The sequence below is a fragment of the Myxine glutinosa genome, chromosome 11 (assembly GCF_964187855.1).
Source record: "Myxine glutinosa chromosome 11, kmMyxGlut1.1, whole genome shotgun sequence".
In the NCBI taxonomy this organism is placed as follows: domain Eukaryota; kingdom Metazoa; phylum Chordata; class Myxini; order Myxiniformes; family Myxinidae; genus Myxine; species Myxine glutinosa.
Window position 1 is genome coordinate 82963095 of NC_136271.1, and position 17594 is coordinate 82980688.

At 41.9% G+C, this 17594-nt stretch overlaps 1 protein-coding gene across 1 annotated transcript in view; it reads left to right on the forward strand.

Annotated features, from left to right (window-relative positions):
- The window catches only part of CSMD3 (CUB and Sushi multiple domains 3), a 1283181-nt gene that overhangs the window by 566896 nt on the left and 698691 nt on the right, over positions 1-17594 (forward strand). Inside the window, 1 exon segment of the mRNA XM_068130918.2 lies at positions 4259-4466. Coding sequence (XP_067987019.2) covers positions 4259-4466 — 208 coding nt within the window.

Genomic DNA, 17594 nt, shown 5'->3' on the forward strand with positions numbered 1-17594 from the left:
GATGGGTGAGGAAGGGTTGCAGGAGGTAATAAAGATCATTGGTCAGAAGTGTGGGATGACACACGGTACGAGTACACTGCGCAATTGAAGTCTTTGTAAGGAAGAGTGGGAAGAACAGCCTCTGGAAGGAGGTTCAAGCTTTCATTTGTCATGTAGAGGTCACGTTGACCGCTGCACTGATTTGTCATAGATTAAACATTTTCGAATTTGAGAGATTAACACAAAAACAAAGAAAATATTGCCAAGGAAATCATACACACGCTTCTAAAAATTCATTCCACAATATCTGCTCAAGTAAAAAAAAAACACCATTCGAGGTATCTGATCACTGGTAGGACAAAACATACATTCAGCAAGACTCCGTTAAATTGGGTGAAATAGGTGTGATTGGCACACAAAGACCTTGCATTCTTTTTGTCAAAGTTTTCTTGCAGAGTTTTATCACACAGTTTGCCAATTCTCATTATATTCAATGCTTTCACAATCTTCTTTCTTCGAATTTGAACCATCTGTTTGCATCTTTTACAATGTTTCTTTTTCTCCTTCTTTAGGCCACTTACAGTGGAGTTTGGCTGAGCAAAGTGTTCCACAAAATGTTTCGATTACATTTATAAACTCGATTGCAATTAATGGGTCTACGTATAGTTTCTATTCCGTTGTTATAATAAGTACGCCCTTGTGCGTGACCTGCAGCTTACCCTCATGAGAGAGTGTATCAAAGCTATCGTCATCACAAGCCACTTCACTTGCCTTTGTAAATCGTTGTTAGCCAAAAATATATTCGACTTTGAAAAAACGAAGCATGAATTGGAACTTTCAGGCACATGGCTGGAGCTGTTTGAACACATCAATTTGAAGCATTCAAGCTTGTTTTTAGTGTCGTCCAACCGATGTTGCTTGTTTATGTTTTTATATATGATTCCACGTCGTTGAATATACTGAAAGCCAAGCTGTACATAATGCATTTAGTTTCCACTAAAGCCAAAGTGTCTAATTGCTTTAAATTGCTTTTACTTCTTACATGGGTGATTTGTGCATGCGTAAACATGGCCAGGGTTTGGTGACTGTTTTGTGTCTTATTCAATAAATCCTTCTGTAAATTTCATAATGCATAGTCTACTGATAGTACTTTTCTCGTCAAACAATAATGTACCAAATTGCAACGATCGAAACATATATATGAATGTATGTATGTATATATATATTTACTGTATATACAGTCATGTGAAAAAGTAAGAACACCCCATGTAAAGTTTGGACTTTTTCAACATATTTCAACAAACATCTATTTGATCTTCATTTCAACAATATTGATAGATAAAGGTGATATAATATAACAAATATCATGAAACATTTACATTTTGTAGTCCATTGTATAATTTAAATAAACATAAATGCAAATTTCGCATGTGGAAAAAGTAAGTTCACCCTTGGCTCTAATAGGTGGTATTGCCCCCTTTGGCAGAAACAACCTCAAGTGGGCGTTTCTTGTAACTATCTACCAGTCTCTGGCATCGACTGGGAGAAATTTTTGCCCACTCCTCCATGCAGAATTCTTTCAGCAGTGCGATGTTTGAGGGGTTTCTTGCATGCACAGCTCGTTTCAAATCCCCCACAACATCTCGATGGGATTTCGATCCGGGCTTTGACTTGGCCATTCCAGAACCCTACATTTCTTTCTTTTCAGCCATTCCTTGGTGGATTTACTGGTATGTTTAGGGTCATTGTCATGTTGCAAGGTCCACCTTCGGTTGAGCTTCAACTTTCCGACAGATGGCCTCACATTATCCTCAAGCACCCTCTGGTACAATGAAGAATTCATAGTGGATTATATGATCTCTGTGCTCTGTCCCCCCCAATATTCCTACAGGTCGCACAAGATCTGCCAGCAATCCTCTTATGGTTAAACTGCCAAAATCTAGGCTCTCTGCTCACCTTCACTCTTTCATTCCCCTTTTCTCCCACCTCTGGAACAAACTCCCCCACTCCCTTCAATCCCACTCCACCCTCCAGTTCTTTAAAGCAGCTGTTTACCACCATCTCTTATCTTAGCCTATCCAAAACCTTGATCTTTTCTACCCCCGCTAATTTAAACCAAGATGCACTTTTTTGAAATTCCAACTTCTTTCCTGGAAGTCCTTGCAGTGTCCATATGTTTTATACCTCTCCCACCTCCCCCCAAGCCCTCTCCCCCCATCTTCTCTACCGCTCCCCTTATTTTGTGTTTTGTGTGTCGGTTTGACTTTTTGTGTCATAAATGTTAGCTCTTTCACGAGCCTCAGTCTTGTATACAAAAAAAAAAAATATATATATATATATATATATATATATATATATATATATATATATATATATATATATATATATGTATATATATATATATATATGATGGTGAGCTGCCCAGGCCCCAATGCAGCAAAGCTGCCCCAAAGCATATTTCCATCACCATGCTTTACAGTTGGTATCAGGTTCTTGTGGTCAAATGCTGTCTTTGGTTTTCGCCAAACATGTCTTCTGGTACTGTGGCCAAATAGCTCTACCTCTGACTCATCTGTCCAGAGCACATTGTTCCAGAAGTGCTGATCTTTGCCGAGGTGTTCATTGGCAAACTTTAGTCCTGCCCTGATGTTCTTTCTGGACAGCAAAAGTTTCCTCCTGGCACACCTCCCATGTAGATCAAATTTGTGCAGCCTCTTTCTAATGGTAGACTCGTGCACTTTGACATCAACAGTGGCAAGGGCTACCTGTAGGTCCCATGATGACATTCTGGGGTTCTTAGAGACTCCTTTCAGCATCTTGCGGTCAAACAGTTCAATCTTGGTTTCATCAGACCACAGAATCTTGTTTCTCTCAATCTGAGAGTCCTTTCGGTGCTTTTTGGCAAAATCCAAGCGGCTTTCATGTGTCTTTCACTGAGGAGAGGCTTCCATCTGGCCACTCTGCCATAAAGCCCAGATCCGTGGAGTGTTGCAGTGATGGTTGTCCTTCTGGAAGTTTCTCCCATCTCCACACAGGATCTCTGGAGCTCAGCCAGAGTGACCATCGGGTTATTGGTCACCTCTCTTACCAAGGCCCTCTCCCCCGATTGCTCAGTTTGGCCGGGCGGCCAGCTCTCGGAAGAGTCCTGCTTGGACCAAACTTCTTCCATTTAAGAATTATGGAGGCCACTGTGCTCTTGCGAAGCTTCAATGCAACAGAATTTTTTTTGTAGGCTTCCCCAAATCTGTGCCTCGACACAATCCTGTCTCTGAGCTCTGCAGGCAGTTCCTTCGACCTCATGGCTTGGTTTTTGCTCTGATATGCATTGTCAGCTGTGAGACCTTATATAGACAGTTGTGCGCCTTTCCAAATCATGTCCAATCAATTAAATTTACCACAGGTGGACTCCAATCAAGGTGTAGAAACATCTCAAATATGATCAAGAGAAATGCGAGGCACCTGAGCTAAATTTCAAATGTCATAGCAAAGGGTCTGAATACTTATGTTACTGTGATATTTCAGTTTTTACTTTTTAATAAATCTGCAAAACTTTCTAAAATCCTGTTTTCTCTTTGTCATTATGGGGTATTGAGTGTAGATTGATGAGGGAAAAAATGAATTTAAACGATTTCAGCATAAGGCTGCAACATAACAAAATGTGAAAAAAGTGAAGGGGTCTGAATACTTTCTGAATGCTCTGTATATATATATATATATATATATATATATATATATATATATATATATATATATATATATATATATATATATATATATATATATATATATATATATATATATATATATATATATATATATATACACTGCAATCTAATTTCTTTTCAGGCTTTCCCCACTGTTGACCATTATCTATCTTGTTATTATACTCCGAAGTTCTCATATTTTGTGTGCATTTGTATCTTTATTTTTACTTATTGCAGTGGTCTCTTGTTAACTGAAAGTTTTAAACCATTCCTGAAGTGTTTTTCGTCTTTCCATTGTTTTTGATAATTAATTCCTTAACCAGACAGTCGTGAATAGCTTTTCTCTAATAGGGAAAGGAGTTCTCAAGATTCATGACAAAATAATCTGTCTGTTTGATGAAGGCTCGTGGTATTGACTTTCCTACGAAGTTGTATCTACTGTAATCTCCAGCAGTTCTGATGGGTTTTACATGCAGTTGATTTCACATCGACTTTGTATTTGCAAAAACGGAAGGAAATAAAGCTTGTTTAATGAGCCTGTGATTTTCATCAGGCAAATGTTCCCTGTGTTGCAGCACGTGAAGCATGCGGTGGAACTCTGCGTGGGCCGAGCGGTGATATTATCAGCCCAAACTACCCCGGTCTTTACGATAACTCCGTGGACTGCACATGGATTGTCCTGGCCGAGCAGGGTGACTCCATTTCACTCATCTTCAACGATTTCCAACTGGAGGAGCCCTATGACACGCTTGAGGTTGAGGGCACTGAGCAGCATTCACTATGGTAAAACACCATACTATCTGCACAACACATTCAACTTCCCATTTTTTTTTTTTTTTCAAGTTTAAGTGCTCTTGAAACTCCTTCTTTCCTTTAAAATACATGCTACATCGGATTTGTGAGAGATAAACAATTGTGCCACATGTCAATATATTATATGCACCATCCTGCTGTTGGCTTAGCGGTTACGGTGCCGGCTTGGGATCCTAGGATCCTGGGTTCGAATCCCGGTCGATCGCTGAATTAACACCAGGGGGGTTCACTCAGCCTGTCATCCTTCCGAGGTCGGCAAATTGAGTACCAGCATGCTGGGATGAATGATCACGGTGTGTACCCCGGTTTAGAATAGGTACACCGTATCCCTGCGCATTGTAAGAGGCGACCAAGGGTTGGCGTCAGGAAGGGCATCCGGCCATAAAAACATTGCCTCAAACAGGGAACCATGATTGTCATGGGGCCCGCAAGGCTAACCCCCCCTCTAGTGGGGAAAATGGCCTTAAAACGATCATTCATTCATTCATTCATTGGTGAGGCTGGCAGGATTCCCACAAGGTACACACACTCACCTCTAAGCTGTCTAGCCTAGGTTTGAATCCTGACCCAGCTATAAACTGTCGCCCTAGTATTTCAGAGGCAGGTTGATTCAATGTGTGTGCCATCCCTCAGATTGACAGTAAACTGGGTGTCCCGCCGGCCAGCATTAGTTGGCGGACGTTAAGGATCCCTCGATGTCCTTCGTGAAGAGTAGGACAGCTATCTCCGGACCATTAACAAATTCCAAATTCCTGCCCTGGCATCCTGTGTCGGAGTGGTGACCTATTCAGGATTGGAACTCAAGTCAAAAAACTGCTTCAGTCGCACCGCTCTGCCTAGAGCATGGCACACAATCTTACCTGATCCATTGGTGCTGCTAGGATAAGGTTAATGTAAATTGAATGACTTCACATGCCGAGTAGCCTCATAACTCAAGTGTAAACTTCTTATTTTCTTAACAAAAACATGTATGTAATTTATTTGTTTTTTAATTATTTTTTTTGTAATTCACTATTTATTTTTTACATTTGTAATGGTTCATAAGTTGTGTAAGTAATTTTCATCAAAGAGTAACCCATATGGTGGCTTGATGGATTTCCAGGTTTCTTTCACTGCACGATGTTAGTTGGGTGTGAGCAATGGACATCTTATACAACATGCATGCTCAACATGCTCAACCTTATAAATTTGTTGATGTTCATCAAAGACGGGAAAACACTTTGTCATGAGCCAGACTGACTGCTGGTGGTTGAACATACCTGTACGTACCATTAGGACAAACTATGCTGCTCATAGTTCTGGAGGATATTTGAAAGTTAAATCCTGTTTCTTGATACTAACATGATGGTTCCAGGGCTGTGACATCATTCTGCACTTAGCCCAAGACTGCAGACATAATCTCGGAGGGGATGGGGGGCAGATAGAAATTGAAAGGGTGTTAAAGGTAGAACGTTTACCAACCAAAAAGGCTCCATGAAACGTGTTGGAGAATTTATCCATGCATCAACTGTTATCAAGTGTACATTCAGAGATGAGTTATCTTCAACATTACTAATTTAAGTTTTAATGCAATGGCATTGGGGAAAAATTGGTAATTATCCTAGTTTATGCTTTTCACATTCATTGCATGTTTGCCTTCACTCCCCAACCTTATACATTCTTACAACTGTCATTATCAGAGCCTGCATCCTAAACTAAACGATGACGACGATGATGATGATGATGATGATGATGATGATGATGACGATGATGATGATGATGATAGTTGTCGTTTTTGACGAATCTCTTCCCTTCGTTGGCATGATCATTAAGCATTGTATGTTGCGCAATGTCTGTATAGTCCAATGCGGGACCCACAGCATCTACCACAAACATCACAGGTAAAGATTGGTCTTTGCGGAGATGGACATCGACAGGTTTTCCTTTCTTGCCTCTGCTGTCTCTCGATAGCGTGTCTCCCACATTCAAAATGGTCCAGGCCTTTGCGGCAAATGTTACACCAAGCTGACATTTTTGTGGCCTGATATTCCCGTGACAACTTGAACGGCACAAGCCTTGAGCCGAGACTTAAGGACGTCCTTGTAGTGGTTTGTTTTGTCCACCACGTGATCGTTTATCAAATTTACGTTGTCCATAGAAAAGCGCTCTTGGGATTATATGGTCTTCCAGAGCCTGGTGTTGGTTTAGCGGTTAGGGTGCCGGCTTGGGATCCTAGGACCCTGGGTTTGAATCCCGGTCGATCGCTTAATTAACGCCATTGTCGTTGACTCAGCCTGTCATCCTTCCGCGGTCGGCAAATTGAGTACCGGTTCACTGGTAATTCCCTGTGTGTCGCAAGAGGCGACTAACAGGGTTGGCGGCAGGAAGGACATCCGGCCATAAAAGATTGCTTCAAATAGGGGACCACGGTGCCCGAAAAAGGCCAACCCCCGCTCTGCGGGGAAAAATGGCCTCGAAAGGTGGTTCTTCTTCCTCTTCTTCTTCTTCTTCTTCCTGCGTTTGAGGTGTCCTGACCAGCAACGCTGGGCTTGCATCAGGAAATACTCAATTCTTTGGATATGACAGTGGTCTAGGATTGAGGTGTCAGGTATTCTGTCTCACCAGGTGATGCCAAGAATCTTGCGAAGGCATTGCATATGGAATTGATCAAGGCGTTTGATATGGCGACGATGGGGTGTCCAAGATTCGCATCCGTGCAGGAATGTCGATAAGACAACAGCACGATAGACACCGATCTTGGTGTCCAGGCGAATGCCACGTTCATGCCAAAGGTGATGTGTCAATCTTCCAAAGGACACACATGCTTTGCTAAATCTTGATGTTACTTTGTTGTCAATCTTTGCATTTTGAGAGAGCACACCTCCAAGGTAGCAGAACGTATCTACAACTTTGAGTGGCGTGTCAATGACGGTAATGGATGGGACGGTATACGCATCTTCTGGTCTCGGCCGAAGCATAGCCTAAACTCCAATGATTACCAGACTCGGTAACATTGCGGTTACAGTGTCTGCTCCGAGTGTGGAGGTCGACAAATTTTGATATTGGTCGAGTTATACTGAAAACCTTCCAAATTTTACATGCTGCTTACTAGTTTGTTAACACTCAACTTTTAGAGAATAGAACACTGATTAAAAATCCCTACATTGGCATCCTATGAGAGGAAAGGGAGATGGGGGAGATTTCTCCTTGGTGGTCCCGCTGACTGAGCAGAGAAAATCAACATCACAAAATGGCGTCACCGGTACACAGAGTTCTCCAGGAAGTTACGTCACTTCCCCAAAGGTGACTGACGTTTGTCTGAACTCACATGCGAAGTTGTCTATAATTGTCTCTATGCATATAATAGCTCATCAATGAGACTTAGTGTAAAACAAATTGTAATTTGTGCCCATAAATAACCATCGCGAAAATATAATAATCAGAATCTTTCTTCAATAACCATCTTCGAGATTATTTTTAACAACCCATTTGTTTTTGTAACACAGGGTTATTAGACTTTGACAAAGCTCGTGTCGGTCTGCATTGGCGGACAATTATTCAAACAAGTGGTGCTATCGACCAAACTTTTCCAAAGGTGTGTGTGTTAATTGCTTTGGGAAGTAAATCAACACAAGTAATGATGCTCTCATCTGACAAAGACCTAACACCCATAACGTGCTTTTTAAGGTGGCGAGGAGGCCTTTGCCAACCTCTAGTTGATAAAAACTTGTGGTTTATTTGATTTGTTACTTGGCAAAAAAAAAAAAAAAAAATTGCAAGTCTGTTGATCACTCCGGTTTGTGTGTGTGTGTGTTTGTTTGTGTGTGTGTTTGTTTGTGTGAGTGTTTGTCTGTCCACTCACTTATACTTGCCCACAGGTCACAATTTTAAACCGATCTTCACGAAACTTTACCAAATGGTAGAGTTCGTGGTCCGACAAAATCCTATATATTTTTGGGGTCAGAAGGTCAAAAGGTCAACATAGGCCAAAGGTCAACAACCAGTTCAAATTTCTAAAATACTCAATTTTCATCCGATTGACTTGAAATTTGAATAGGATTTACATATCGGCGAACTGAATTCAACAACCGACTATTTTTGAGAGCAGCGTGAGCCAAAAGGTCAACGTAGGCCAAAGGTCAACCACTTTTTAAAAAATTTCTAAAATCCTGAATTTTCATCCGATTCACTTGTAATTTGAATGGGATTTACATATCAGCAAACTGAATTCAACCACCAACTATTTTTGAGATCATCATAGGCCAAAAGAGCAACATAGGCCAAAAGTCAACAACAATTTCAAATTTCTAAAATCCTCAATTTTCATACGATTCACTTGGAATTTGAAAGGGATATACACATCAGTTAACTGAATTCAACCAACAACTATTTTTGAGATCAGCATAGGCCAAAAGGTCAACATAGGCCTAAGGTCAACCGCTTTTTTCAAATTTCTAAAAGCCTCAATTTTCATCTGATTGACTTGAAATTTGAATAGGATTTTCATATCAGCCAACTGAATTCAACCACCAACTATTTTTGAGGTTAAAAGAATGCTCTACTGAGTGCCATTCCACTTTGTTCTGTTTTGCCAAGTGTCGCTCTATGAGTGATTTTTCATTATTGTTTTGTCTCATGTTTTTGCTCAGATTTGTGAAAAATAAATCTGGAAACCAAAACGAATTTCATAGTTGGAGCCAAATTCATTTTATTTGGCATATAGAAAATCTCGGTAAAAAAATATAAGACAAGAAAAAGAGCAATCAGAGATTGCAAACCCTCGCCAGGATGTATTGTCAGTGGTTTTTAAGGCTTTTGTGTGAAAACAAATATGGCGGCAGAACCACGTGATCGATGACGTCATCATTATTTTTTTTCTCCACCAATTTATGCCGACATGACGTTCAAGAAATTTCATCTTGATCGGATGAAGTTTTGTACTTGTCGAATTATGACATCATAATGGAGGCACCTATGACATCATAATTAACATATTTTATTCCCCAGGGAGAGTTCTTTACAATGAGCCATGTCTCAATTAGTTATACCAGGGCATTGCCCGTACTATATCTATATCTAAAATTATATCCCCCCCCCTCTATTTACATGAAATGGTTTGGTCCAAAGCGAACGGCTTGCGAGTACGGTGACAATCCCCCCCCTCTATTTACATGCAATGGTTTGGTCCAAAGCGAACGGCTTCCGGAGTTTGGTAAAGAAATCGCCATCGCGTGCACAAACGCGCAGGAAAGCGAATGAATCGCAAATTCGGTTTTATTAGTTTTAAAACATAGTTTAACGCCAACATAGTTTGCAAACGTGAAATAAATGAATACGCTCTCAAATGTGCCATCCGAGGCAGAGTGTGCCCGCCACGTTCGGCACACGCGATCGTTCGCTGCTCTCTGATTGGTTGAATCGTTTTTTGGACATAGCTCGGTAAGTAATTGTCCGATTAATATGAAACCTTGAAAAGGCACATCCTCGGGTCCCCAGCAATATACCTGGCAAGTTAAAAGTATATCGGACCCGTGGTTGTCGAGAAACAGCGGTCACAGACAAACAAACGTACAGACAGACAGAGATTACTGGAATTATAGATAGATTCAGCGCTTTCCGAGATATAGAGGTGCAAAAGTTTTCGATTTATCCAAGATGGCGGCCGAACCACGTGACCTACGACGTCATAATTCTCATTAAAAGATTCTACAGGTGGAGTTGCACCTATGGTGAAAATTACCTGTCAATCGGACCAACGGTTGCAGAGAAAATCATATTTATTCTGTGTGGACAAACAGACAAACAAACAGACAAACAAACAAACAAACAAACGGACTCAAATGCAATACCCTCTCCTCTGGCGAGGGTAAAAATGAGGAGATATTTGGCTCACAGAAAACGCGGCGACAGCTCATGGAGGATCGAGATCTCTGCTCATGGGAGTGTGATATCGCAGCTCACAGGAGAGCTAGATGTCTGCTCACACAATAGTAGGATCTCATCTCATGGAATTGTGAGTTCTCGCACATGGGATAGCAAGATCACAGATCATGTAAGAGCGAGATCTCAGCTCACTGAAGAACGAGTTCTCTGCTCACAGAAGGATGAGATATTGGCTCACGAAATAGCAAGATTGTGGCTTGCAGAATAGCGAGATCTCAGCTCAGTGAGGAGCGAGATCTCGGCTAATGGAGGAGCAAGATCTTGCCCAATAGCAACATCTCAGCTCAAGGAAAAGCAACAATTCAACTCACGGATTATAGCAAAATCTCGGCTCATTGAGGTTTTTTTTTTTTTTTTTGTATACAAGATCGAGGCTCGTGAAAGAGCGAACATTAATCACACAAAAAAGTCAAACCGACACAAACCGACACATAAAACACAAAATAAGGGGAGTGGTAGACAAGATGGGGAGAGAGGGGGAAGGACACAAACACAACATTTGAGAGCAGGGACATCGAGAGAAATGTGGGAGGGAGAGGGCTTGGGGGGAGGTGAGAGAGGTATAAAACATATGGACACTGCAAGGACTTCCAGGAAAGAAGTTGGAATTTCAAAAAAGTGTATCTGGGGTGAATTAGCGGGGGTAGAAAAGATCAAGGTTTTGGATGAGGGAAGATAAGAGATGGTGGTGAACAGCTGTTTTAAAGACCTGGAGGGAGGAGTGGGATTGAAGGGAGTGGGGGAGTTTGTTCCAGAGGCGGGAGAAAAGAGGAATGAAAGAGTGAAGGTGAGCAGAGAGCCGAGATTTTGGCAGTTTAACAATAATAGGGTTGCTGGCAGATCTTGTGCGACCTGTAGGAATATTTGGGGGACAGAACACAGAGAGAGCTGGAGGAGCAAGGCCGGAGAGGAGTCGGTAGAAGACAGAGAGACCACCAACCTGCCTGCAGTGAGTAAGTGAAATGCCCTCAGAGATAGCTTCATCGCGGGAGATTGCAATGATTCTGAAAGCTTTGGTTTCAACAGCGTGAAGCCGAGCTAGGTGTGAGGCAGGAGCACCGGCCCAGAGGGGAGAGCAGTATTCCATTGAGCTGCGGGTGAAAGCCTTGTATGTGGTGAGGAGCTCAGGTGTGCCAAGGAAGGACTTCGCATGACGGAGGATGCCCAGTCAGCGACTGGCTTTGGAGGCCAGGTTGGAAATGTGGTTTTCCCAAGAAAGATCATGGCAGATAGTGATATCGATCAGATAGTGATATCAGATAGTTAAATAGAATTCGAGGAGTGAGATCTCGACTCACGAAATGGCAAGATCTTGGCTCTTGCAAATTATAAGTTTAACTCGTGTGAAAACTCTTCTTTTGCGGGCTCTGTGTCGTTGCTGAATCAATGCTTTTCAGTCTCAAAGGCCTTGGTTCAATATTTTGCACAAAATCTTTGTAAACACTACTTTGGTTAAAGTGTCAGTGCAACACATCCTCAGAGTGGATGTCGGCACCACTTTGATATATTCCAGGAAATTAATTGAAGCACACCCATGATATATGTCTGTGCTACTGTGATTTGGAAAGCAATGTGTAAAAATTACCGGCGGAGTTAGGGGGGGGGGGGGTTATGGGGGACAATGCCCCATCTTGATTTTTTCAGTAGTTTACAATGAAGATATAACATCCCATATTTAAACGTGAGTAACAAAGCCAAACGGAACCCAAGTGCGTGGATTTCTTCCCCCAACCACGGCAGATATCGCGGTATTTGCAGAGAGTGACGTGATTGACTACATCCTATTTTCAAATCGGATTAACAACGTTTAAATTTGTGATTTTTCACAAATTAAGGATTTTCACAAAAATGAAGCCACTTCGGACCGAAGCTTTTCTGCAATGAGACGGATTAGAAAGTGCTTGTGCTGAACCATGGGGACAGGAAGATTTTCTTTACTGACTCTTCTTCTCGATTTTTTTCACTGACTCTTCCACTGATTGAGGGCGATTTAACTGTAAAACTGATTCCAGAGGACATTGTGGACGTTTATGCGAACCGAAGGGAAAAACGATTGTACCTACTTTAGTCATTAGGGTAAGAACAGTATTTATATGAAGACAATGTTTATGTATGTGCATCACCGGGGTGACATGATTCATAAAGCACTCAATTATTTTTTTTATTTAAGAATTTGTTGTTGTGCTAATAGTAATATTGGTGGTAGCTGGTAAACATGTCAAACTAGAAAGCATCTGAAAACGCAAAGCCAGTCCGCATCCATTTGTATTCAGACGGCGTCCTCTTCTTCTTCTGCCTGCTCAAAATTAATGAACTATAAAAAACATACAAAATGAAAATTGATGATTTTATGCAGCCTTGACCTTTCATCTTTAGATATAAAATATAAGCAGTTTCTCGCTTTCGATTGGTGGACCAGTTCTGTGACCCAATATGCAAATTCTTAAAATTTCACGTCGATCAGATAAAAATTGACAATTTTATGTGATATTGACCTTTGACCTTTTGACCAAAATTATACATTTGCCTTCTTCATGTTCTCATAATAAAGCTTTGTTGAAAATTTGATGAAAAAACTCAAATGGTAAAAAGTTACGGCTTGGAAACACACACACACACACACACACACACACACACACACACACACACACACACACACACACACACACACATACATACACATACAACACATATACATACACACATATACATACACACATACACATACAGTCACGTGAAAAAGTAAGTACACCCCATGTAAAGTTTTGACTTTTTCAACATATTTCAACATACAGCTATTTGATCTTCATTTCAACAATATTGATAGATAAAGGTGATATAATATAACAAATATCATGAAACATTTACATTTTGTAGTCCATTGTATAATTTAAATAAACATAAATGCAAATTTCACATGTGGAAAAAGTAAGTACAGTGAGTACACGCTGTTCAGGGGATGGGCTAAAAATTAGGCTCAAACAAAAAAAAAGAGTGATTAAATCATGAACATAAACTGTATTTGTGATTTCACGTTCACTGTAAGTACACTAACAAACGGTAATTTTGGAAGTCAGACCCATTATTAATATTAATCCCCTGCCCCCCCCCCCCAAACATAGAAGTCAAACTACGCCTGTGGTAAGAATAGTTTTTTCTGCTGCCACCTTGATCTATTTTGTTTGTTCCCTTTCTATCTTTTCAAAAGTAAATAACATGGAGCTTGTCTTATTAATTAATATGTGTGACTGCAGAGGGTTTTTCTCCAGATCACCTACTCGGTGCTCATAATTTCCTTCATCTAGTTCTTAATTTGCTCTTTTCTGTGTTACATTTATCATTTTCATTGTTTATCACACACGTGTTCTTGTTTTTATTCCCTATTTGGTGATAGACTAAAACCTTTTGTGATGATGTCGGGATCAGTATGTGTGATGAAAGGCTGGACATTTGCCCTTTATTTTAGTCCTGTTATTATGTTAATAACTCGGTGAAAATATTGTATAAAATCTACCCGGCTTCAAATAGGATACTTTTGTTTTGTTTTGCTTTTTCAGAAAAGTATGCACATTTTTATGAAAAAAATCAGTACATCAGAACTAAAAACTATACCTTAAAACCGATAGCATTAACTAGAAAGCACTATACTGTACTTGTCTGTTTGTTTGTCCGGGCGATATCTTAGCCATCCTTTGAGCTAGGAAGCTGAAATTTGGTCAAAGTAGTGAGCAAGTCCTTTCGCAAAAACAGTGTTTTTTATTTTTTGATTAATCACTTGATTATGATCGATTTATTAAGTACTTATTTATTTCCTTTCTCATCTGGGCAATATCTGAGGCACCTTTTGAGTGAGGAAGCTGATATTTGGACATGACAGTGACGAAGTGATGTGGCTACAAAGGATATTTTGGATTTATTGATTAATTCATTAATAGATTAATTATGTATTGATTAATCAATTAATCAATTAATTATTAATTTTTTTCGATAATCAATTATTTAATTATTTTCTAAATGTTACAGCTTTGGATGAAACACTGGTGGTTTAGGTATGTTATTAGCCAATTGATAAATTTTTTTATTATTTTATGATTGTTATTTATTTATTTTAATTACGCAATTAATCAATCAATTATTGGACACCTCTCCCTCCCATTACTGTCTCCATGTGCTGCATGGCGGCATCGCTGGGCGCCTGAGGCGCCCTGGCGATGCCGCCTTAGAGGATATTGTTACATCGAAGGAGGATCCATAGATAGACCGTGTAAGTGTGTTTAGCCATCACTCTGACCATCAACATCCCCGCCCCAACACCAAGACGTTATCGCACTATCACCTTCCGTAAGCTAAACGCTCTTTCACCTACCTCATTCTCATCCACCCTCTCTGAAAAAATGTCCACTTCTCCCTTCTTTGACCTCCACACCCCTTCCGACCTCACTGACGACTACAACCACACTCTCTCCTCCTGCCTTGACCAGCTTGCGCCTGTAAAAACCAAAACAGTTTCTTTCACCCATTCTGCTCCCTGGTTTACCCCTGAACTCCGCCTGATGAAAACTCGTGCTCGCCAACTTGAAAGACTCCGCAATAAAACGGGTCTCACAGTTCACTCCCAAGCCTACAAGGACCACCAACAACACTACAAAGATGCCCTCTCCCGCGCCCGCTCAGCCTACTACTCTCAAATTATCCACTCTGGCTCCGGAAACCCAAAAGCACTCTTCTCGACAATAAACAAACTCCTCCGCCCCCTGAACACCACCACCCAGTCATTCACAGTAGACAACTACATCTCCTTCCTCTCTTTCTTCCAACGCAAAATTGACAACATCTACAACAGCTTGACGACCGCCGCACCCGCTCCCCCTCCAACCACCTGCCCCCCCTTGTCCTGCCATCCCCTGTCTCGGTTCTCCCCAATCTCCCCTACTGACCTCTCTGAACTCCTCATAGGAATGAAAACTGCCACCTGCACTCTTGACCCCATCCCCTCCAGCTTTGTCAAGGCCTCCCTCCCTGCTCTCTCTCCACTTATCATTGCAACACTAAACTCCTCCCTGTCTACAGGCATCGTCCCACTTTCCCTCAAAATTGCTGCTGTTACCCCCATTCTAAAAAAAACCTGGTCTAAACCCTGACACCCTAAACAACTTCAGACCCATCTCCAACCTACCCTTTCTGTCAAAAGTTTTGGAACGCGCTGTAGCCACTCAACTCAAACATCACCTCTCTGCCAATAACCTGTATGAAACATTCCAATCTGGATTCCGCTCCAACCACAGTACTGAAACTGCTCTCCTCAAAATCACCAACGACCTTCTCCTCTCCTCTGACGCTGGCAACCTCAACATTCTCGTCCTCCTCGACTTCAGCGCTGCCTTTGACACCATCGATCACACCATCCTCCTCACCCGACTTGAATCCACCTTTAACGTTACCGGCACTGCCCTCTCTTGGATTAAATCATACCTCTCTGACAGACGCCAGTTCATCTCCATCAATAACTGCAAATCCCCCACTGCTCCCCTCCCCCAAGGTGTCCCCCAAGGTTCAGTTCTTGGCCCCCTCCTCTTCATCCTTTACCTGTCCCCCCTCGGTCACTTAATCCGCCGTCATGGTCTCCAATTCCACTGCTTCGCCGATGACATCCAGCTTTTCATCTCCACCATGTCCGTCTCCACCGACACCCACTGTATCCTGACAAACTGCATCACTGAAATAAAATCCTGGCTTCAAATCAACTTCCTCAAACTTAACTGTGATAAATCTGAAATAATCATCATTGGCCCAAAAACGCTCACAAAATCCACCCATAACTTTGCCCTCAACATCGACGGTATCCCAGTATCCACCTCCCCTCACATCCGGAATCTTGGCGTCATCTTTGACCAAACCCTTTCCTTCGACAAATACACTAAACACATCACAAAGTCAGCCTTCTTTCACCTGAAAAACATTGCCCGTCTCCGCTCATCCCTCTCCTCCACGGCTGCAGAAACCCTCATCCACGCCTTCATCACCTCCCGTCTGGACTACTGCAATAGCCTCCTCTATGGTTCACCCTCAAAAATCACCAATAAACTCCAATACATTCAGAACTCCCCTGCCCGTCTACTCACCCATTCCCGGACCCGTGACCACATCACCCCCGTCCTTTACAAGCTTCACTGGCTCCCCATCCCCCAGCTAATCCAGTACAAAATCCTCCTCTTGACATACAAAGCCCTCCATAACCTGGCCCCATCCTACCTGGCTGACCTCCTCTCCAGACACACTCCCACCCGCAACCTCCGCTCTGCTGGTACCAACCTCCTGACCCCCTCCATCCGGACCAAATTCAGATCCTGGGGGGACAGGGCCTTCTCCATCGCTGCTCCCACCCTCTGGAACTCACTACCTCACACCATCAGAGACTCCTCCTCACTCACCACATTCAAAACATCACTAAAGACCCACATGTTCAACACTGCATTCAACATTCAACCCACAGCATCTAACCCCTGACTATCTCTTCTCCTTCTCCCTCCTTTTGCTTTAAATATTTCCCTATTGATTCTTGTCTTTTTGCAATTGTTGTTTTCATGTATTGTTATGCATTATGTTTTCCACTCTGTCAAAGCGCCTTTGGGCTTCTGGAAAAGCGCTATACAAAATAAATGAATTATTATTATTATTATTAAGTGTAGTATGGTCCTTGTGTTTCGAGTAGCTGCTGGATTAACATGTAAGAGGGACCTGTCAGGTTAAGTTGTTTGGTACATCTGACGCTGACAAGGCAGCATATGTAATTTATAGACAGATCAGATCTTAATATGTTGGCATGAACACTTCATGGTAGGTGGCACTAGTAGGCAGAAACTTCTCATGTGAGACTTCGAGAACTGCTCATTTGTCTGACCATCACAATTTATGTGGCCAGTGTATGTCAGCCATGGTGGCGTAATGTGCCGTGGAGACGGAAGTGCCATCTGCATTAATTTTTTTTGTAAGCGCCGCTGCCGTAGGCGGGATGGCCAGGGCAGGGGACTCCACCTAGGAGGAGGAATAAAAAGAGAGAACCACGCGTGATGGGATGGATCGTGATAGACCCTGTGTGACGTGTGAGGGAGAAGGGGATGCACCTCGTTTGAGGAAGGAGGAAAAGGAGAGAGACGTGGATAAGATAAAGAGGCC